Source organism: Sycon ciliatum, chromosome 5 (assembly GCF_964019385.1).
Source record: "Sycon ciliatum chromosome 5, ocSycCili1.1, whole genome shotgun sequence".
In the NCBI taxonomy this organism is placed as follows: Eukaryota; Metazoa; Porifera; class Calcarea; order Leucosolenida; family Sycettidae; genus Sycon; species Sycon ciliatum.
Genome location: NC_088647.1, coordinates 29,581,949 through 29,605,276, shown reverse-complemented (window position 1 = coordinate 29,605,276; position 23,328 = coordinate 29,581,949). Strand labels below are relative to the sequence as shown.

Genomic DNA, 23,328 nt, shown 5'->3' with positions numbered 1-23,328 from the left:
CCAACAAGCATTTGCATAACGTAAACATTCATTTCTGATTGGATGAATATTTTCCTGCCCGACCCTGTCCAGTGTATATTCCGATAGATGGGTTGTCAATAGCAGTAAAGTCTCATGCACACTAGACATGCAAAAAAGAAACAATATAATTTCAGATCTACATGTAGATGTTGCAATTTCAGTGGATATAATTGAAGAAGGTGGCTACTCCAAACTCTGGATCTCTGCTCTTGCCAGAGAGCAACACATTTTGCAGTGCTCTCAGAGCACAGATTACAGTAACGTTCTGAAGCTCAGCTGATACAGGGGGAATTCCCCAGAACACTGCATATTGCAGAGGGTGGCACTTTTTTGCAGATTTCCTGAGTCAAACATTCTACTTGCTGCTCATGGGCCCTAGACGGCAGTCACGAGTCAGTCAAGTGTCAAGTCAATCAGTATGAAGTGTAAGCACCAAAGTTTGGAACAGCCACCTACAAAGACCTGTCACAACGATATAAAGCTGAACTTGCTACTGCTTCCATTCCTGCTGCTGTTGCTGTAGTAGTTTTAGTAGTAGTAGTAGTTGTTGTCGTTGTAACGTGTTGTTGTTGTCGTCGTCATTGTTGTTGTTGTTGTTGTTGTTGTTGTTGTTGTTGTTGTTGTTGTTGTTGTTGTTGTTGTTGTTGTTGTTGTTGTTGTTGTTGTTGTTGTTGTTGCTGTAGTTGTTGTAGTTGTTGTTGTTGTTATTGTTGTTGTTTGTCGCCGTCGTCTCCGTCGTCATCATCGTTGTTGCTGTCGTTGTCATTGCGGTTGTCGTCGTATTCGCCGTCATTGTTGACGTTCTTGCCAGATTAACATGATAACATACCTGGATGCGATGGTTTTTCTCGTCTGCAATTAATAACCTGTTGTGGTACACTGTGATGCCGACTGGACCTTGAAATTGGCCTTGACCACTACCTTCTGTTCCAAACGCATATCCTGTCTCACCACTGCATGGCACAACCTGTACAGTACCAGTGTACATAGAAGAATATACACCTGTGAGTTGTTGTCTGATGATCGATTAAAACCGTGAGACTTAGAGTTACAGCTTAAATGCTTTTGATTCCTCTCAAGTGTGTGTGTAAACCTGTGAGATATGTAATTCATTTGCAGACAACTTACAACTAGATTTGGTGGTTGGGCTGTGATAGAGCTTTATGAAGACTTTCTAAAACACAAACATGTAGTGATGTACCGGTATGCCAATGGAACCCACATGCATATTCATACATACACGCATTCACGCACACACGCACACAAACGCACATGCACACACACACACACACACACACACACACACACACACACACATATACACACACCAATGCTTGCACATACACGCACACACTACACTACACACACACACACACTATACACGCACACCCACACACATGCACACCCACACACATGCACACCCACACACATGCTCGCACATATACGCAGTGTACACCCACACACACAATCGTGTACACACCCTCAAGCCCCCACACACAAACACAAGCCAAATGGACCCGCCCACCCACACTCAAACGGCTCCACCCACCCACGTCACACCAATGCCCTCAACCTGCATACCAATGCGCTTGTCCTTTTACGTGCTCATTTCCAAAGCTTGAAGGGCAAGGGATTCAAAGGCATCTTCAGATGATGGATGATGGATTGGCGATCGATCCATCCAACGGCAGATAACTTATACTGAAATCGACTAACTCTGGATTGACTTCGGGAAATTATTCCACTTATAGGCTCACCACACATGTGTGAGTGGTTTAGGACATGGTGCAGAAAAGGGTTTGACAGCACTTACCCTCCCCCCCCCCCCTCAGTGAACGTAATACTGTAATACATGTATAGTAGATGGCAACACACGCAGTCACAATCTGGCTTTAGAGCACCCACCAACAGAACTAGCTGACACACCCATCAAACATGCACTCCCCTCCCCCCTCCCAGCACACACACATGCACGCTTACCAATGCATAATAATGTAACAATCGACTTCCATCCTAAAATTATCAACGAGTGCATAATTATGTTACAATCGACTTCCACTAAAATTATCAACTGGGATTGTACTGTGTTAAGAGTATATGATTGATCTGCTGTTACATGATTGAAAACAGTCCCACAACTTGATGCTGAACAGTGATATAGGCTAGTTCTATCTTTATGTATACCACAGTACACTGTTAGTGGGTAGGAGAGGGATTTTACACAATACAACTGTACATGTACAGTGTGTACAGTCTGGTTATTACCTGAACCCGATGGTTTCTGTACTCTGTCACAGTAAGGCACTGGCCCAGTGCGCTGTGGTTCACTTGGACAACACCAGTTGGCCAGTTGAACTCGCAAATTCCTGATCCAAGCCTTCCTATGGTGCTGAACTCGGAGAAGTCCTTGTCAGTGATCTGCAGAGGGGGCATGGAGATGGACAGGAGAAATCAAGATGATTTAGAAATGGCAAATAACTTCGTCAAATTCTTCGTACAGTTTTCGAGGAGACAAAAGTATAATTAACACTATAAGCAGTATTAGTGCCAGAGACATTACCATGCAAGTGAACGCGTTTAGAGTTAAAAAGGGTGTGTAATTCCAGACCCAATTTTCTGCTGCGGTCATCAGTGGACTTTACGGAACTACTTTACTACTTTATGGAACTACTTACAAGTTACTGTAAGGGTAAGCGGTGAACATACAAAGTAAGGGTAAGCCGTGAACATACAAAGTAAGGGTAAGCGACGAACATACAAAGTAAGGGTAAGCTGTGAACATACAAAGTAAGGGTAAGCGGTGAACATACAAAGTAAGGGTAAGCGGTGAACATACAAGTAAGGGTAAGCGGTGAACATACAAGTAAGGGTAAGCGGTGAACATACAAAGTAAGGGTAGGCGGTGAACATACAAAGTAAGGGTAAGCGGTGAACATACAAAGTAAGGGTAAGCGGTGAACATACAAAGTAAGGGTAAGCGGTGAACATACAAGTAAGGGTAAGCGGTGAACATACAAGTAAGGGTAAGCGGTGAACATACAAGTAAGGGTAAGCGGTGAACATACAAAGTAAGGGTAAGCGGTGAACATACAAGTAAGGGTAAGCGGTGAACATACAAAGTAAGGGTAAGCGGTGAACATACAAGTAAGGGTAAGCGGTGAACATACAAAGTAAGGGTAAGCGGTGAACATACAAAGGTTTTGTGGTCGCGTGGTGATACAATAGCCACATAAAAGTTGCTGATAAATGTGATAAAACTAAGTAAAAAGGCTAGTAAACGAGGTGGTGATCATACATGACAAAGTGTAGAAAGAAACACTTGTATAAGGCTACTTCGAAGTAGTATATTCGTACGTGTGTGTGTGTGTGTTCAGGTGTGTGTATGTGTGTTCAGGTGTGTGTGTGTGTGTGTGTGTGTGTGTGTGTGTTCAGGTGTGTGTGTGTGCAGGGCATAGATTAACGGCCGGACATCGGCCATTTTCCGGCCATTTTCGGCCACTGGCTGGACGTTTTCAATTTCACCGGACATACTGTCAAAAGTAAAAAAAGAACAGCAACCTTTCGACCTTTTTATGCAGATTTGGGCTTTCTTCGGAGCTGCGTGCCAAATGCGACGTGCATATCGTACAGCTAACACGTACATCGTAGACTTCAGTATTATTTGCTTGATCGGCCTGTAGCAACGCGTTGTTGCTACAGTCAATTCACACTTTTGACCGTTGGTGTCGACTTCGCACTTGAATCGATATACTTCAGTACTACTAAAAAAAAGAAGAGGGAACACCCTGAAAATTTGTTGTGGAAAATGTCCGGGCATGTCCGGACAGATTTCAAAACGGAAGGACATTAATTTTGTCCGAGCTCAATGAAATCCTTAAGCTATGCCCTGGTGTGTGTGTTCAGGTGTGTGTGTGTTCTCAGGTGTGTGTGTGTGTGTGTGTGTGTGTGTGTTCAGGTGTGTGTGTGTGTGTGTGTGTGTGTGTGTGTGTGTCTGCACTGGTGGAGCTGGTTCGCTGACATGTCGGCGAACGGTGAATATGGCTTGTGTGTGTGTGTGTGTGTGTGTGTGTGTGTGTGTGTGTGTGTGTGTGTGTGTGTGTGTGTCTGCTCTGGTGGAGGACGGTTGTACTTTTTTGGGCTCTTGTTTCTGGCCTCCGTCCGTGCTTGTCCTCGCCGTTGTGGACGGCCTGGGGTGTCCCCAGCCGTTGTGGACGGGCTGGGGTGTCCCCAGCCGTCCAGGCAAGCAGCGCCTGAGGTGGGGTCTTCAACGACAGGAGACTTGGTCGGATAGTTGCGATGCCGACACTCTCCTCGTCGCCCCCACCTCGGAGTCCTTCGCGAGGCCCTGCAAGCCCGCGAGTGGAGCAAACTACCGCACGAAGGCGACGACCTGGAGCGACTCTGAGCATTGGCTCATGGAATGTTCGCTCTCTTGTGGAGAGTGATGGACCAGTTCAGACGACAGCCGTGAGAGGAATTGTTTCCGACGATAAGAAAATCTTTCAAATAGTTGAACATCTTGAAATTTTGAAAATGGACATCGCCGGTCTTCAGGAAACGCATTGGTTTGGCTTTGAGCAGTACAGAGTCGCTGGGGCAGAGGTCATTACTTCTGGACGCCCAGTACCTGCAGTCGGTGAGCCATGTCAGAGAGGCGAGGGGGTTGCGTTCGTGCGGAAATGCCTTGAAGGCTTGGAGTGCGGGTGGATGTCAATCGTCGCCGCTCTCTGCTCGTGTCATGTCACTCCGCTTGAGATTCGAACTGGAAAATAGGAATACAGACTGGATTACCCTTGTCACCGCGTATGCCCCGACCTTTCGGAGCAAATGCTCTGCAAAGGACGAGTTCTATGCGTCGCTCCAGAATGTCATGAACAACATCGCCCCAAGTGAAAAATGTATTTTTGCTGGGCGATTTCAACGCCAGGGTCGGAAGTGGACACAGTTAGGACAGCTGGTGCAGGGTGCGTGGCCCACATGGCCTTGGCATTTTGAACTCTTCTCGCGAGCACCTCCTCAGTTTCTTGGCCATGCATGAGGGCTGGATATGTAACACTTGGTTCTGTAAGAAAGCAGAGTTGAAGGGTACGTGGATGCACCCTAGGAGTCACCATGTGCACTGCATCGACTACATCATAGTTGCTCAGAGGGACCGTCACGGGTGTACGGATTCACAGATTATCCCATCGGCTGAGTGTGGCAGTGATCACAGTCTACTCGCAATGCGCTTCCGGCTGGGTCGTGTCAGGTGGCGGAAACCGGCCGCACAGTCCAAGAGGGCTCGTTTTGCAACGTGCCGCTTACCGGATATTGTATCCACTGATGACAATGGTCAAGTCCGCCGTATTGTTGACGAGTATCAAGACAGTATCGCTGCCAGGCTCAGGGGCGCCGCCGACCCCTGCTCCACTGTTGATGAAAAATGGAACAACATCCGTAGTGCTATGACAGATGCCGCACAGTCAGCCTTGGGCCGCCAGGGTCGCCGACAGCCGGACTGGTTTGCTGATAGCAGGGATACATTGAAGCCGCTACTGGTGGAACGTAATGCCTGCCATCGGTCTTGGATAACGAATGGCCGTCGGAACGATGACTACCAGAAGCTGCGCACGGCACGACGACAGGCTAGGCAGGCAGTGCGCACGGCTAAGAACCAGTGGTTCGCCGCGGTTGCGGGCAGGGTTGAGAGTGGCCGGTTTAATTCCGCACGCGTGTGGGCCGAAATACGGTCCTTAGAAGATGCCCGATCTGGCCTCAAGCCAATCTCAAATATAGCAATCCTAGATGAGAATGGCAACATCTGTACTTCTCCGGCGGAGCAGGGACAGCGATGGTCGCGCCACTTTACCAAGGTCTAGAACATCCCCAGCACATTCGACTCCGGTGTTATCGATCAGGTGGAACAGCAGGACATTGTCGAGGAGCTTGGCGAACCACCGAACCTTGCTGAGCTTCAGCGTGCAGTGTCAGCCATGAGCAATGGGAAGGCGGCTGGCAGCTCTGACATCTTACCTGAGATGGTTAAGGCCGGTGGCCCCGCTCTTATGTGTGCCCTCTTGGACCTCGGATGTACCGTGTGGGAGGCCGAAGCAGTCCCTCAAGAGTGGGTGTGTACCAATTTGGTCCCCATCCCGAAGAAGGGCAACCTTGCCAAATGCGATAATTGGCGGGGCATTGCTTTGTTGGAGGTGGTTGGCAAGGTCGTTGCTGCCATGATTCAGCGCCGCTTGCAGTCTTTGACCGAGAGCATCCTCCCCGACTCCCAATGTGGTTTTAGGAAAGGTCGGTCATGCACGGATATGGTTTTCGCCGTTCGGCAGGTCGTAGAGAAGCTCTACGAACATCGGTGCAAGGGTTTTCTAGTCTTCGTAGACCCCGTAAGGCGTATGACTCTGTCAGCCGCCAATGCCTATGGATTATCCTCAAGAAGGCAGGTGTCCCTGAGCACCTCATCAATATCATACGCTCTTTCCACACCAATATGACAGCAACGTTAAAGATCCCGGGAGTTGATGCGCCACCAATTGAGGTGCAGAACGGCCTCCGGCAGGGTTGCTGCATGGCACCGGTACTCTTCAATCTGTTAGTGTGGGCCATTTTCCAGCAGTGGCATCGTGCTGTTGCCGATATTCCTGGCGTTGGTATTCCTGTGGCAACAAAACCTGGGGGCAGTCTCCTATTCCGTCGGAAGTCAACAGACAAGACCAAGGTCCATCGCGAGTGTCAATTTGCAGATGACTCTGCTCTGCTGGCTACCACTCATGATGGTGCACAGCGGGCCCTTGACCAATTCATACATGTAGCGTATTCTTTCGGCTTGACAGTCAACCTGGACAAGACAAAGGTGATGGCTGCTGGATATGGACTCGCGGAAGCAGACCGGCTGCCCCTGGACGTGGCGGGTGAGGTGGTCGAGTGTGTAGATAGTTTCCGTTATCTTGGCTCTCTCCTCCACACAAATGGCAGATCCACCCCAGATATCAGCTCGCGCATTGCCGGTGCATCACGTGCATTTGGAGCCCTGCGCCAGCTGGTTTTCACTGACAGCAACTTCTCACTTGCTACGAAGCGGCTTGTGTACGGGGCATGCGTGTTGTCTCTGCTTCTGTACTGTGCTGAGTGTTGGGTGCCGTTGAAGCCCGACCTTGATGCACTGTGCTCTTTCCATCTGCGCTGCATCCATTCCGTGATGGATATCAGCCAGCGGAATGTATGGGACGAACGACTGACCAGGGTTGATGTTCTGGAACGGTGGAATACGCGTCAGCCCCGTGACATCCCCAGGCTGCTGACATCGCGCCGCATGGAGTGGCTTGGGCATGTTGTGCGAATGCATGAGGAGCATGCCCCGCATCAGCTACTGTTTGGCACCCTACATCCTGTCCGTCCAATGTGCGGCCCGAGGAAAAGGTGGCGCGATGCTGCGCGGAAGGATCTGGCGGCGTTGGGCATCGATGAATGGTCTGACTTGGCCCAGGATAGACGGGAATGGCGGGCCGCTTGCAATGTTCTGCCCCCTCCCGAATCCGTTTGTGAGCCCCTGCGGATACCTTGTGCCGAGTGTGGCCGTCTCTTCTCCAGGAGTGGTTTGCCTCGTCATAAATTCCTCGATGAGCGCTGCAAATCTGTATCAGAACAGAGAGGTAGCCGACAATGTTCTTCCTGCGAGCGCTGGTTCCGCAGTGCCGGAGGTTTGGCGGTCCACAAGTGCCCCAACTCCCGGATGCTCCCCGCGACATCGTCTCGGGCTCCGTGCCGGGAGGCGGTGTCCACCATTGCTGCTCAGGCGACTCCTCCACCCCCGCGTGTGCGGCTCGCCCTTTCATACTGCAAGGCCCACTGTGGGGCCTGTGGTCGGTGCTGCCGCTCTACTCGTGGATTCCAAATCCATAGCTGCCGAAGATGGCTCTCTCGTCGTGCCAATTGAACATGGTCCCTGATCTCTCGGCAGACTGCCGACTTTCTGCCGTCGCGCGTCGTTTTCCATGTTGTCGGCCCCGCGAGGGGACACGTGACCGTAATGGCAGTGTTTACTAGGACCAGGACCAGGTGTGTGTGTAGTAGGGATTCACTGGACAGAAAAAGCCACTTCATAGCTGTGTGGTGTAGACCAGCCTGAATAGTGGCGGTCAATTCTTCAGCATTGCAAGCTGTTGAATGGTGCAATCCCAGCACAAGCTGCTGTGGCTCTGCTGTAGCATCGCTATCATCGTCTCCGGCGATGGGCGTCCAATGGTCCAATGGTATGTGTGTGTGTGTGTGTGTGTGTGTGTGTGTGTGTGTGTGTGTGTGTGTGTGTGTGTGTGTGTGTGTGTTCAGGTGTGTTCAGGTGTGGGTGTGGGTGTGTGGGTGTTACCAGGTGTGTGTGTGTGTTCAGGTGTGTATGTGTGTATGTGTGTGTGTTTAGGTGTGTGCGTGTGTGTGTCTGGGTGTGTGTTTGTGTTCAGGTGTGCGTGTGTTCAGGTGTGTGTGTGTTTGGGGGGGGGGGGGAGGCTGTGCACGCTCACAGATGTGTCTGTGTGTTTGGCCTCGACTGTCACTGGCAGCAAGATAAAATTTCTTGTGGTTGGTGGGCACATCACACCATCTGACACTCGTGACATTATTGTTGTGAAAGGTAAGGCAATGGAGAGTTTGCCCCTATTCTTCTCTACCTTGGTTCTGTTGCTACACTGGTTTACTCGCCGGCGCAATGTTGAAGCACACAATACCTTTGTGAACTGCGATGTGTTTTTTCCACAAAACCTGTCCCTGTGCACCAAATGACATCTAAACTTTTCCTGTATAGCCTCCATCCTTATGTATAGTACTGAGTGCTGGAATCCGCTGACAGCAGACCTTGAAACCAGGCATTTCAACATGTTTTGGACAGCATTGCCCTGAGGGGCTAGGTCACCTTGCCAGAATGCCAAACCTCCCAGATTTCCAATCAACTCCTGTTTGGACAGCTGCCGAATACTTGTTTGAGATGTGGTCCAAGTAAAAAAAAGCAGGTGATGGGATGCAGCTACTCATGTCTTCAAAGCTAGAGACATCCCCGTCTGCTGTCGGTCTGAGATGGCTGATGGCAGAATGTAGTGGTTTACGAGGGTCATGAATTGGGCTTCTCCGCACTGACTGATACCACCAACAATGGCGATAGTCTGCTTTATTGTTCTGTTGATGATTCTTCTCCAAACTCTGCTATCTTGCTAGCCACACATGTCTGGAAGAGCAACACATTTCTATCTCCTCGCGATGTGGCTCAATCCTGTATTCTACCTGGTATCTGCTCTATAAGCCTTTCGTCGCTTTTGGCCATGAAATGTCACAAGTTGGCAGCGTGTGTGGTTCTATGTGCACTTGAGAGGGAATGCATGTATGCAGGTATGTGCAAGGTTTTGAGTGTGTATTCTGTGGGTGGATGGTTGAGCGTGTGTGGGTGCATGTTAGTGCAAGTGTGTGTTTGGGTGTTAACGTGTGTGGGCCAATGTATGAAGAGGAGAGAGTATGTGAAATAACAGTGGTGCTGCCCAACAAATACAGGTTATGCTCGCAACATGAGCCATTAGTTAGTAAGTGCTCATCATTGTAGCAAGAAAACCATTTCAATAAAATTGTATTACAAAGAAGTATTTACTTCTGCATGGGTTATAATGTGGGTATCCAATGACAACATAGTTTGTGTAAAATGTACATGTATGTGTAATTGTATGTTGTTGATTACTCAGGGGTCGTCTGTAAACACATGTATTTACTTAGAGAAGTCTAACAGGTGTTTGTGGTGGGTTCGCCTGCAAGGTGTTTCTAAAAAATACATTTCAGAGTGCATGCATACCATACCGCGTGTGTACATGTACATGATGTACTATACTGTAGTGGATATGGAAATCCGGTCGCACGTCTAGCGGCCCCAGGGCGCTGGCCATGCAGCCGTGGGCAAGCAGACCACACATGCGCTGGAACGCGCTGGTCGCAAGCAGAGTTGACAGGGACACATACACAGCCATACGCTGTACTCCCAGAAACATGCGCTTGCATGCAGTGACGGGCAGCTACCAGCAGACTTGTAGGTGTGAAACAGGATCCTTGGGCTTGGTTTCAGGTTCAGGTGCACATGTAGACCATGACAGTATGACTCAGGTGCACTTGCTTTACATGTACATGCGGCCCTACAAGATTTGGTTCGTTATAAACGAAAACGCTGCTGTAACTTCGCTATAAAGGGTCAATTTTGTATGGTTTCAAACAGGGACATGGACAAGGGTTCGCTATATCACGAAATTCCTTAATATGTGAGTTCGTTATAAGTGGAGTCGACTGTACTGTATATGTGTTCATAGCATGGTGTTTATTATTAGTGGTATTATCTGCATTTGGGGGGCCTTGCTGGGGGTGGGTTAAGAAAGAAACGCCTATTACAGTATTAGACGTCTCTAAGTAAATACATGAATTTAAACACGCCCCCCCCACACCCGTGTGCCGGTTTTCTCTTTTGTTTCTCTGGGCCTTTTTGAAGTTTTTCTGAGCAGCTGGCTTTACTGCATTGTTGATCAATTGTGCACGTAAAAGAGGCTACTGTTTACATGTAATCCTTACAACATGATTGGAACACCAAGACTATACCTGTAGTCGGTGGTTGAGAGTATCAAGAATGATCACTCGTTCATCATCTGTTACATGCACAGCTGTTGGGACACAGAACTCTCCACAGCTTGTCCCCTCCTGACCAGTCATCTTCTTGAACTGGCCATCAACACCGTGTATCTAAGTGTATTGACAAAAAGGAATACAATTTACAAATTTTAACACAACCATGCACCCATACATAGCCCAGATCCAAACATACATGTAGTAAACATTTGGTTGCAGTTCTATAGTGTGAATCTAGCGAAAAGATCGTCCAAAAATGTCAGTCACACATACATGTACACACCCAATGTGCTGTTAGCCACCCCATTCCACGTGCACGTCACCACCTCAGCCAGGACAATTTAGTTGAGATATTGACTTTTCAGACCCTCCAGATAGCTTTTTGGTCCAACATGGTGACAAAGCTCATCAGTGGAGGTTGTTGATAATGGTTGATTAAGATACAATGAGTGATTGATGTTGTATAGGGGAAAACTTTCACAATTTCACAGTTTCTCTCTAGTGTAGCATGCCCTAGCAAACAAAGGGGTTAGGTGATAACCGGCAGTTTTAGCAGATGTTACAATACAAGTGTGCAGTGTTTGGACATTCAGCACTCGTATGTATGAGTGGCTATTGGCTACTAGTAGCACCTCTCTTTGTTTGCTGATTTTGTACCAATTCTAGTACTGCAGACTACCTGAAAGCATGTCCCAGTAACGCACACTTGCACTATCTGTTATCACATAAAGCCTCATTGTCCTATGGCATGCCACACTTCGATGTAGAAAGCGCACATTTGCGACTGTTTTACCCTATTATAACATTATCTCTTCACCCGGATCATCCACTATTACCAACCAGCACTGATGAGCTCTGTTGGAGCAAAGCAGCTGCCTTCAGGGTCTGAGATATCAATATCACAATGGAAATGTCCTCGTTGCGGTGGTGATGTGAAATGGCTCGGCCAAGAAAATATTGACGAGTGGGGGTGTCACAGGTATTCAAAGTCTTTTGTGATTTACAATGATCACCTTTCTCCAGTTTGATAGTTTAGAAAAACTGATCACGTCTGAAGAGAAATGACATTCTGCTTATATCAACTTCTCAGCTCTTGTGTTCACTGGGCTTACAAGTTAACTGGATGGTGCAAAAACGTAAAATTTAGAATTTTGAAGAATTCATCCAAGGGATTGTCTACTACTGTTTCAGACAGTCTTGAGCATCTTCAACCTAAACAATTGGGATCCTTATTTTTCAATTCTACAAATGCACACACAGACCATCCCGAGCAGGTCATCCATCAGAGTGACATTTATATACACACTGTAGTTGCCGGATAGCAATGTACTGTGAGTTCAATTACCTGTATTCTGTGGTTGCCGATGTCACAGATGATCAGGTCACCAGCTTTGTTGGATGCTAGTCCCCAAGGGCCTTCAAACTGATCTCTCCCACTGCCGTGACTACCAAATGAGTACCTTGATTTGCGGATCTGTGTGTAATCACGCTGCAATACAGGAGAGCAGTAAGAACAACAGCAATCGACACTAGGACCATAGAGGGAGAAAGTAGTGATGTCAAACCTGGCTGGGTGGTCATACACTTCATACTTCGATTTCAAATTTTCATTGACCTCATGTTTCGTATAAGGAGTAGGCCTTGACAGATTATGCTAGCATAATTTTTCGCATAATTCCTACCAAAATCGAATAATCGCATAATTCGAGGCAAATTGCATAAATTGGAATAATCCGCCTGTTCGCATCAAATTCGATACAGTTGTACATGTTCTACAAGTACAAGTACAAGTAGATCATACTAGATGCACCAGGAAGTCGTAGGTTTACGACTCCTTTGATAACATGTCTCATCCACTACAATCAGTGACGGTCGTAGCTTGGTCGGACGGTGCGTTGACCCCGAGGACCTTTGGCAACTACAGTACAACGCCCTCTACAAAAAATTCCCCTTTCATTTTGCATGCACAGAACCATCATATACACTGTACACTGTACCTGTACATTTGCAGCATATGTGAGCATAATTTGATAAGTTTTAGCATAAAAATAGCATAATTCTGCAATTTTTTCAGCAATGCGAAAAGCATAATTTCACGAAAATATTAGCATAATCTGTCAAGGCCAAATAAGGAGTAGATGATGGGATATACATAACCCTAAGGTGAGGGAACACATTTTTTGACTATACAACCCTACAACAATTGATCAGAATGAGCAGCGCTATCAATCCTCCGGAAGGTCTATGACAAAGCAGTTTCAAGCGTTACCATGACCACAACTCATCATTGAGGCAACAACAATGGAGTCGGCAGCAAAACGAACAAAGGAAAGGACTAAACTAATATCATTTGCAGCATAACTAGTCATTATATACTCATGGTTTTGCCCTGCATAGTAAAACTCTGACTTGAACACACACCAGTGTTGTGTGTATGTAAACTATACTCAAATAATGCATGATGACGTCATACACGTACCACTACACACCCAGTCATGCAGGGCAACAGACTGTAGGAAAAATTTAATACACCGTCGCATAAACTGGTACTTGTAAAAGTAAGCCTTTCAAAAGTAGACCAACCTGCCGTGGTGCAGATGCAGCTACTACTGCTGCCGCTGCTGATGATGCTGTTGATGGTGAAGGTGACAACGTGTTTCTGGGCAGGGTAGTCTGATCTGAGGCTGACCCTTGTCTGGGCACTCTAACCGGTGTTTGAGCTGAGGAAGCGCCGGATGACATCATCGGTGGTGTTGCAGAAGATGTACTGCGTGGTGATGGAGAGGACTGGGGAATAGAGTCACGGCTGTGTGAGGTAGTCGCCGTCAGACGGTGAGTACTGGCACCAGACGACTGTCTGGAGATACGTGATTCTAGCGCAGCAATGCGTGAGTCCACTGCAGCCGAGCGTGAATCCACTGCAGCCAAGCGTGTATCCACTGCAGCCGAGCGTGTATCCACTGCAGCCGAGCGTGAATCCATGGTGGAGTTGATTGAAGCGAGAGTTGATGAGTGGGCACTGAGGTTAGTGTCGATGTTGGCAACTCTCTCCCTCAATGCATCCATGCCGTTCACTTTCTCTTCCACAGCTGTCACTCGGGTGATGATTGCCTGCTGTTGTGTGGAAATCGTTTGCAGTTGAGTCAGAATGTCTGCAAACTGACTCAAATAGCGATCTGCCGACTAGACAGACACGCAAAAATAACACCATCCACAAACACACACATACACACACACATGCACACACAAACACACACATGCACATGCACATGCACACGCATACACACACACACACACACACATACACTATGGATTATTATGCTCTGTGTACACCCAATTGAAGCAATTCTACCCAGAAAACACAAAAATCCTGTGATGTGTAGTACAACAAGACAATTTCACATATCTGAAAGAGAGCATTCAATTATTTTGCAAGGAAGAATTCAAAATTGATGGAGTGGAGCAGTAATCTCTGTACATTGAGTAGTACTAACTGGTCACTGCTATTATGGATTTAGGAGTCTCGTCCGTAATTATCGAAAAATTATAAAATCCGCCCTCGTGCAAAATTGTCTCTAAACCACCCACCCAATTTTTTCCCATTAATATTTTGATTTTTCCCAATGCCCAGCTAGAAAAAAAGAAATCCTGACCCCAGGGTAGGGTCCAGCGGATAATGCCGGCACTATATTCGGCATTATAAGCCTATCCGAGCATTAGAACATTATGGAGCATTAGGAAGGAACAAGACGAGCATTATGTGAGGTTTGAGTGGCATAACGAGTTTTATAGTGGATAATGTCGGGAAATCTCATGGTTTTTGGCAACAATCGGCTAAAGCCATGACTGCATGAGGTGCATGCAACGCCATTATATTGTACCGGCACATGACTTTGTGAGTGTAGACACCGTCACACGTAACACCTTTAGCGCTACATTTACCTGACTACATGCAGTATGTCATTGCTACATAAAGTCTTTATGTAGCAATGTCAGGTAAATGTACATGTGATGTAGCATGCCCAACGTTGCAACTGAGGCTGTTTATGCTTCGAAGTGCACAAAATCCGTAACGATGATTTACGAGGAATTTTGTTAGAAATCATGGAGAGCCATGGATGATGGAGGAGACTACGTAGATCTACGCGAAGTGAATATCAAACTGAAACAGAGGAAGAGGAGTTTCCTGTTAATAAAAAGTGTTATGCCATAGGCTCTGGCCATAGCATGTCTAGCGATACTGAAGTAAACACTAATCCATTGATAAAGATTTGGACCTGCATGAAGGAGCGGCTATAAAGTATAAGCGGATAGAGCTTACTCCAAAATTAATAGCTGCCTTTGCCGAGTCCAGCTCAGCAGGCTCGAAAAGAACTAGAATTTCTCATGGACGCAGCACCAAGTCGATTTGAGTGTTCAGCAGCGCATGTTTTACTTTCCTGGTGAAGCACGTATAGTTCGTCGTGGACGATTGTAATGCAAGGCCTAGTCAAGTGCTATCAGAAAAGAGGAGTATTGTGGCCAACCATTAATTTTGTCTCCACGCAACCTCAGGAGAAAAAGACAGCGCAAGCAGAGGGTGTAGAGCGGCAAAATATCTTCTCACCACGTGTGTTCAGGATTTCCGCAAATGGGAGGGATCTCGATCTGAGATCGTCTCTCAGGAACTTGCCTCACGTAAGCTGTTTCAGATGAAGACATTTTTCACAGAGTGGAAGCAGTGACAGCTTGTCTGCAGGCGGGAATATCACTTCCCATGATAAGCTTCCAGCGTCCAATTGATCACCAGCAATAATGGTCTCACATCCCACTTCATGGATAAGCAAGGGAAATGATTTGATACACCCACTGTTCATCCACAGCCCTGCATCAAAGTTGCAATGAAGAGCAGCCAATGGAGACGCGATCATAGTTATAGTGCTAAGAAATGGTGGAGCTCGTGAGAGATATTGCAGCAGCTTCAGAGGCAGATTGACTATATGCAACCTTTCCTGGAAGTTTGACAATGTGCAGCTTTTCTTCAATTTTTGTTCCAAACCAAGAGCATTATAGCCCTTGTTGGAGCATTATAATCAGCATTATCAGGTAGTTTTTGGAGCATTATGATTACCATTATACAAACATTTTCGGAGCATTAGCCGCTGGACCCTACCCCAGGGTCACTGACTGCACCTGTGTCAGGTACATTGTACTAGTAGCTACTGTACTAGTTTGTTTTGTTTCTGGTTTTTGTTTGTTTTTGTTTTAGTAGGTCTACCAGTGGCCATGCACGTCCTACAACTACATGTTCATCATACTGGTGTTTGCGACACTACGAGTTCAGTCAGTACCCTGCAAAGCCAGTGCAACAACTGTATGAAAGTCACTGAAGTAAAAAAGTTTATGAAAATTGGACTCGGAAAAATAAAAAAATTATATTCCGCCAGCACTCCTGATCGCCCAACCCCTTTTGTATGAGGACGGATTTTTTAATTTTTTAATCACGGACGACCTCTTATGGCTCTGATCCACTACTATATGTTTTCATGTTATCATTCTGGATAAGGGACCTATACAAATCTATAACAACCCCCCCCCCCCCCCAGTTGATTACATAATTTCACTGGGCTATACTATGCATACTGCAGATGCATACTACTGCTATGTATATGTCACATGGCCGATGTCATGGGAACAGCCAGTCACCAGCCAGCATGTTATTGTGAGGCCTGTGTTTTTCAATACAATCATATTGCACACGTCATTGTTTTGCCTTGTTGAAGTGTAAGAGTCCAGACAGGGTGCGTCGCCTCCACTGAAATATCAGCACCCTTATCATGTGTAATATAATGTCATGCTGCACAGCCAGCTAAGACTTAGGGGGCGTTCGAATTGTCTTCATCAACTGTTCGAACAAATTTTTTAAAGAGATTAGTTGAAGTGTCCCATTAGAACGGTTTCTGTCATTTTAGAGTTTTTCAGTCGAATTGTCTTGGCGATGATGACGTCCGATAAGATCGACCATCTCCGCGTACTACGTGACGTAGCCATATCAAACTCTTCGGAACTAATCCACCCCTCCCATCGGATGAGGTTGTGGAGTTTCGAGGAGTTTGTTTTTCTGAAGAGGCCAATAAGGCCACCTCTTCAGAAAAACGAATCTCCTGGAAAAGTCAAAGAGTGACAATTTGGCGAACGTGCCCTTAGAGTATGAGTGTGTGCGTAGGTAAAGCCAGGTCTAATGTATGCTCTGGTAGCTGCACCATTCAGGCATGCATCAGCCAGTATTTCCCATTTACATGTACACATTGCATGTATACCCAGCTAGGCTGTATGCTAACAGTACAGCACAGTGAGTACAATGTCATGTTATACTATGTGAGTACATCCTTACCATAGAGGGAAGTGAGATCTGCAGTAAGTGCATGTGAACATCAGCCGATGTTGGTCTAGATCCAGGATCATCATGCAGACACGACACGATTAGAGAATGTAGTGGGTGATCCGAGCCCAGTCGATCCAGATCTGCTTTGCGTCGGCGACCCTCCGGAACTGATCTCCGCGTTCCATTCTCCAGCAGAACAGTAGCTTCAGTTGGGGAAGGCGGTCGTCCCACAAGCAGCGATAGCATCACCACTCCTAGAGAAAACACATCCAGTTTTTCGTCGTATGTTGTGCCCACTTGCAGGCTCTCTGGCGGCATAAAATAAGGCGTACCGGGGCACCGTGTCAGAGTTGTCAAGTCTGCACCTTGACCACCGTGAAGAGAGCGGGCCAAACCTACATCAGCTATCTTGGCTCTCCCTGCCGTGATCAAGATGTTGTGGGGTTTCAAATCGCGATGCAAAATGTTCTTGCCGTGTAGAAAGCGTAAACCTTCCGCCGTGTCGACAAGATACTGAAGGCTTTGCGCGAATGGCTCTCTTGGAACAACTCCAATTCGATCACCTAGCGAGCCGGCCATCAGTTCTACCACTATACACGGAGATTGATTGGGAGCAATGCCGATCCCGAGCAGTCGCACAATTCTTTCATGCTGCAGTCGCCGCATGACTAGGCACTCAGTGCCGAATCGCTGCAGAAGAGCTGCACGCCCGACATTGCCCTGTTGGAGTAAAATACTATGTAAGACCTTCACAGCAACAGGGAGACCCTCCAACTCACTTGTATACACAGTGGCATCCGAGCCACGGCCTATCTCTGGTTTATTCAGGTCAACTTGGACGCATCCCAGCCATATTGAGTCTGGGACACCAAGTATCTCTTGGAGCTGAGTCTCAAAGTTGAACCTTGCCATTGCATTATAATAGTGTAACACACAATCGTCTTGCTCTCGCAACTGTGTGTTTGATTGTGTCTGCGAGTGTTCAGCACCTTGTTATGGCGTTAGACGTACACTGCATTGAGTGTGTGTGTGTGTGTGTGTGTGTGTGTGTGTGTGTGTGTGTGTGTGTGTAGTCTGTTGACTACAGACTGAAGTTTAGTCCCGTTCCGCACTGGGGTATGCATTCCCGCTCTCACCTCCCTGTTTGCAGTCTACATTCACAAATATATCATGTACAGGTGCAGACATGAAGAGCTAGCTGTCTCTCGCCTCAACAGTTGGTGAACGTTGTGATCGCAATCGGCCACCAGTACCGCAAACGGCGCAGCCGCGTGCCGAAAAGTTCGTAAGCATTTCGGAAAGCGATCCTCCAGTAGCTCTCCCCAGTGCAGTACCGCATAAAAATGAAGCTGATAAGTGACATGGATCATTGACAGCTAGCATACTAAGCCTGCCTGGCTAGCTGGGCGACCGACCACAAACTGACTGGCGAGTGGCGACTGGCGAGTAGGCAGATACATGTACATGTATGCCTGTACATCTGTTGACGTCATCAAACAAAACAAGTCCACAATACTGTTTGATGACGTCAACAGATGTACAGGCATACAGTAAGATCGGGCGCCGAAGAACACCTCGCTGAAGAACACCCAGGCTGGAAAACCGGCAAAATTTAAGAACAGTCCAGGCTAGAATTATCAGATTTTTAAAATAATAATAATAATAATAGCACATTTCGCGTAGTAGAGCACTAAATAAAGAAATTCAGTGTTTTTTCCGCTTCTGTCTTGTGAGCATCATCAGCTAGGTGTAGTAGCTGCTGATACCGATTTCTCGCCGGGTGTTGAGCTGCACAGTTTCCTCCAGTCTGTCTTGTCTGCTGCTTGTTGTCGGCACCTGGAAAGGTCTTCCATGGTCTTCATTGGCACACACAGCTTATTCAGCTGAGCAACCAGACTTGTGGCCAGTGTCAACCTTGGCCGTCCACGAGGTGCTTTGTTGCCCTTGTCAAAATAGCCGCTCATGGCTACTTGCGGTGGCGTGTCCGTGTCCATCCGTAGCACATGACCGGTCATTCGTAGTCGCCTACATGCAACTGTGTCTGATATAGGGTTGCTCTTGGTTCTGCGGTATAGGTCGTCGTTTGAAATTGTGTCTGGGTATCGTATTCCAAGGAGTGATCGCATTTGACGCCGGTGGAATGCGTCTGCCTTGGCCATTGCTGTTGACGATAATCCCCAGGTCTCGCAATTGTACAGGAATGTCGGCAGTACGATAGCGTTGTACAGGCGTAAGCGTGTCTTCTCCGCTACTTTATCTCTACGCAGCCATAGGGCGTACAGCTGGCCAAACACGCGAGAGGCAAGTTCCATCCTGCGCCGAACATCCTCTTCCTCCCCCATCAAGGAGCCAAGCTGCCTAGATGTCCGCCAGCTCTCGGATTCAGGTGACACACGGATCCACTCTGTTTTATCTGGATTTACTTTTAATGACCAATCGTGCAGTGTGTCTGCTATTACAGGCAGAGCATTCTCAAGCCACAGCTTGCAGGTTGAATAATAGGAGATGTCATCTGCATAACCCGTCTCTGGTGGTAGACTTGCGTCGCCAGCAGGGCGGGGCGCGAGACGAGTTCTGCATTCCTGTAGTGCAGCCTCCAGATAGCAGATGAAGAGAACTGGGCTGAGACTGTCGCCTTGTGGTGTTCCAATAGTGCTCTCAAACGGTTCAGCTGTGGCACTTGCAACCTTAACAGTGATAGTTGTGTTGTGGAGTAGGTGGTGGATGAGACATGTGCAATCTGGATTGGTGATTGCAGACATCACCTCCAGCAGCTTCAGGCGGTTAATCGTATCAAAGGCCTTGGACATGTCCAGGCCTAGAATGTGAAATTGCTGTCGGTAACGAATGGCTCTTGCAGCGATCCACCCCTGGGTCCATACCACGTCCGCTCTACTACGGCCCGGGCGGAAGCCGGACTGTGTAGTACCAAGATGACGAGAGAGTGCCCCGGATTCCGTGATGCGCCGAAGCACAATGATCGATATCACTTTGCGGATAGAGTTTAATAAAGTGATGGGCCGCAGACTGGTTACAGGACCCTTGGGCTTGTTAGGCTTAGCGAGAGGTATGAGTATTCCTGGTCCAATAGCTGTCGATAAATTGGCACCCTGCGAGAGCGCAGCGTTGACGAAATTTGCTATGACCGGCGCTAGCACCTCGGATCCATATTTCAGGAGCTCTGCTGGGATTTTATCTGGACCACAGGCCTTCCCGTTTCGCAGGCGCTTGAGGGCAGTGGCGACTTCAGATTCGGAGATGGGAGTGGCGAGGGAGTATGGTGATGGCGGTGGTATTTCACCTGCTGTTTTGGCACTGAATTGTGAGGAGAAGTGATCTCGAACTCGACTGGCCTTGTCTGTGGCATGAGCAAGAATACATCCATCAGCTCGCTCGACAATCAATGGTGATCGTTGTCCACTACCACTCTTTAGCTGCGCTGCTGCAGTAAACATCTGAGCAGATGTAGGTGCCTTTTCAACCCGCTCTGCAATCCTATCCAGGCGTTCCATGGCATCGCTGCGCTGAATATTTCTGATCTGGTGCATGATGCAGTTCCGTTCCCTCTTTAGCTCTTCTGGATTGTGATGGCCTGATTGCTGAAGTAATCTGATTTCCCGTTGGCGCCGTGAGAGGGTTTCAACCTCTGGATTAGGTACACAAACCCTGCGTGAACCGCTTCTGTGCATGCGTCCAAGAGTGATCTCTGCCACGTCCATGACCGCTTGCGCTGTTGAGTCCCAGGTACTGATCACGGAGCCACTGTCAGATGACCCACAAAATGCAGGTTGTTCACGCAGTTTCTGGCAGAGGCTGGACTGATATTCCTTACGGACGTCAGCGTTTTCTAGTCTCTGGATTGCGATGGGAGCAGCGGCCTTGCCTGCTGCGGCAATGTGTACACGGTATAGACCAGTCAGTTCCATGTCCGCAATGACTATTTTATGATCGCTGAATGTCTCGGTTCCAGCATACGAACGAGCTCTCACAACTAGTGGCTTGTAGCGCTTTGGGATCACGATGTAGTCAATCATGTTGTGGATCATTTTCCTGAGGCCATCAGGGGATGCCATGCATCCAGTCCATGTGGTTCTATAGCGCATTGAGTAGCGGAAGAGCGTATTAGTCAACACCAGATGATGCATGTTAGCCCACTCTACCAGCGCTTGACCATTGTCATTTCTTACACCTTTGCCATATTGACCGACACACGCTGCTTCACCTGCTCCGACTTTGCTGTTAAAATCACCAAGCCCAATCACGAGTGTTCTTCCACTGCACTTGTTCCAGGCTGTGGACAAGGCGTCATAGAACCTTTCACGAACCTCAGGATTACTCTGCGCTGCTGGGTTTGTGGGGCCATATGCCACGACGAAACGAACAGGTAAGGTATTGCCCTTGCCTTGCGGAATGGAGAGGTCGACAGTTCCGACTCGGTCGGAAATTTTTTTGAATGTTGATACAAATTTGTTGAGCATGTTCGATATGACAAATCCATTACCTCCATGCCGGCCCTCTGCTTGACCGAAGCTGACAAACCGATGCGAATCACCGAGAGGCTTATCGACGGTCGTTGTCATCTTGAGCTCCTGAAGTCCGCAGAAATCAATACGATAGGCGTCCATGTCACGAGCTAGTTGCTGTTGCTTCGACGCAGAACAAAGTCCGCGCACGTTGAACGTGGCGAAACGAAACCCCCGGGGTATCATTTTTCAGAAGAGTTATTGAAAGTTATTGAAACGTTAGATGTCACAAGCTTTGACAGTCAGGTAAGAAGGAGAAAGAAGAGAAAAAGGAGAGAGAGAGAGAAAAGAAAGCTAGGCAGTCAGCCTAACACGTGTAAACAGCAACTGCTACATGTACAGTCATTCCCATTTACGACACCCACTAGTTTAGAAGTACTACATGGCACAACATGTACATGTACATGTACATGTACATGACAAATGCCATGACGTCACTCGATTCGCCGCACGCGTGTGAATAAGAACGGTCTGGCTAGAATCAAAAATTTAAGAACTTTCCTAGGCTGCGCTCGAGCCCCTGCGTTCTTCGGCGCCCGATCTGACTGTACATGTACATGTATCTGCCTACTCGCCAGAGTCGCCACTCGCCAGTCAGTTTGTGGTCGGTCGCCCAGCTAGCCAGGCAGGCTTAGTATAGGCTAGCTGTCAATGATCCATGTCACTTGTCAGCTTCATTTTTATGCGGTACTGCACTGGGGAGATCTACTGGAGGATCGCTTTCCGAAATGCTTACGAACTTTTCGGCACGCGGCTGCGCCGTTTGCGGTACCGGTGGCCGATTGCGATCAAAACGTTCACCAACTGTTGAGGCGAGAGACAGCTAGCTCTTCATGTCTGCACCTGTACATGATATTGGGAACGAAACCATGGAAACTGTTGGTTGCTCCCTAGTCAGACCCTAGCCTGAAGAATGTGAAGATCGTGCTATCCACTGAGTCTGTCAGTGTCAGTTAACCGTCACCGACTTGGCTTGACACTACTCACTAGACGTCAGTTGACGTCATGACGACTGCCGTCCAGGCCACACGCCATACCCATCGAGCCTTCGACCGGTCAAAGGTGCAAGAAAGCACCAGTCCCTGTTCAATGCACAGTGTTTTGTGGAATTTATCTCTCATCAGTTGAGCTTGAGTAGGCTGAGAAAGACTGCGCTTGAAGACCACTACATGTACTTGTCTTTCATCGTGCTCTCCAGGCCATAACATCATCAAGGAATCAAACAAACTTTATCAGGTGTTGCGAATCCAGCGCTAATAAATCCAAAGATACCTCGCGAGTTACTAGAGAGGTTGCGCACAATGAAATTTCGACCGGCCGGGTTCGAGTAACGAAAGTTGCTCCGAAGATCCTTCAAGACCGAAACAGAGCAGATCTACGAAAATACTTTTCGTTACATTGGAGTACTAAAATACTGATATTTTACAACTCCCTGTCTTGACTCTTCGCACCCGCGTGGCCGCCGCGTCGACCCACTACGAAAAAGTTCACGCGTTCAAGTGTGCGCAAACTCACGGTTTACGAATATTCGTTAGCTTTTTTCGTTAAAAATACTCGTTACGTCGCTACGAATTTCCGCTGGGTGCAACCTCTCTATGGACTTGCTTGTGTGAGCTGAGGAATGGGCTAAAGGAGCATACAAGCTTTTAAAGTGATGTTAGAGTAATTCATCTCATAGTACAGAATATGCTACATCATCAGCAAATCAAGTACCAGTACATATAGTCTCTTTGATGCATATTCTAGTATCATGTCAAACAAATGTTCGGCTAGGAGCAGGAGTGAGGA

The 23,328-nt window shown here is 47.7% G+C and overlaps 1 protein-coding gene across 1 annotated transcript; it reads right to left on the bottom strand.

Annotated features, from left to right (window-relative positions):
• Nucleotides 1-112: 112 nt before the first annotated feature.
• Nucleotides 113-17,929, bottom strand: LOC135816977 (uncharacterized). The gene is made up of 7 exons (XM_065330082.1): nucleotides 17,027-17,929; nucleotides 13,237-13,836; nucleotides 11,999-12,142; nucleotides 10,627-10,767; nucleotides 2,287-2,439; nucleotides 851-988; nucleotides 113-121 (listed from the first exon to the last, which is right to left on the bottom strand). The coding sequence occupies exons 1-7, from the start codon at nucleotides 17,927-17,929 to the stop codon at nucleotides 113-115; spliced, it is 2,088 nt and encodes a 695-aa protein (XP_065186154.1).
• Nucleotides 17,930-23,328: the final 5,399 nt, after the last annotated feature.

Coding starts and splice junctions, on each gene's coding strand:
- LOC135816977 (XM_065330082.1), bottom strand. CDS start 17,929: ATGGCAAGGTTCAACTTTGAGACTCAGCTCCAAGAGATACTTGGTGTC. Junction 10,768..11,998: donor TCGGCAACCACAGAATACAG/GTAATTGAACTC, acceptor CAATACACTTAG/ATACACGGTGTTGATGGCCA. Junction 989..2,286: donor ACAGAAACCATCGGGTTCAG/GTAATAACCAGA, acceptor GGTACTGTACAG/GTTGTGCCATGCAGTGGTGA.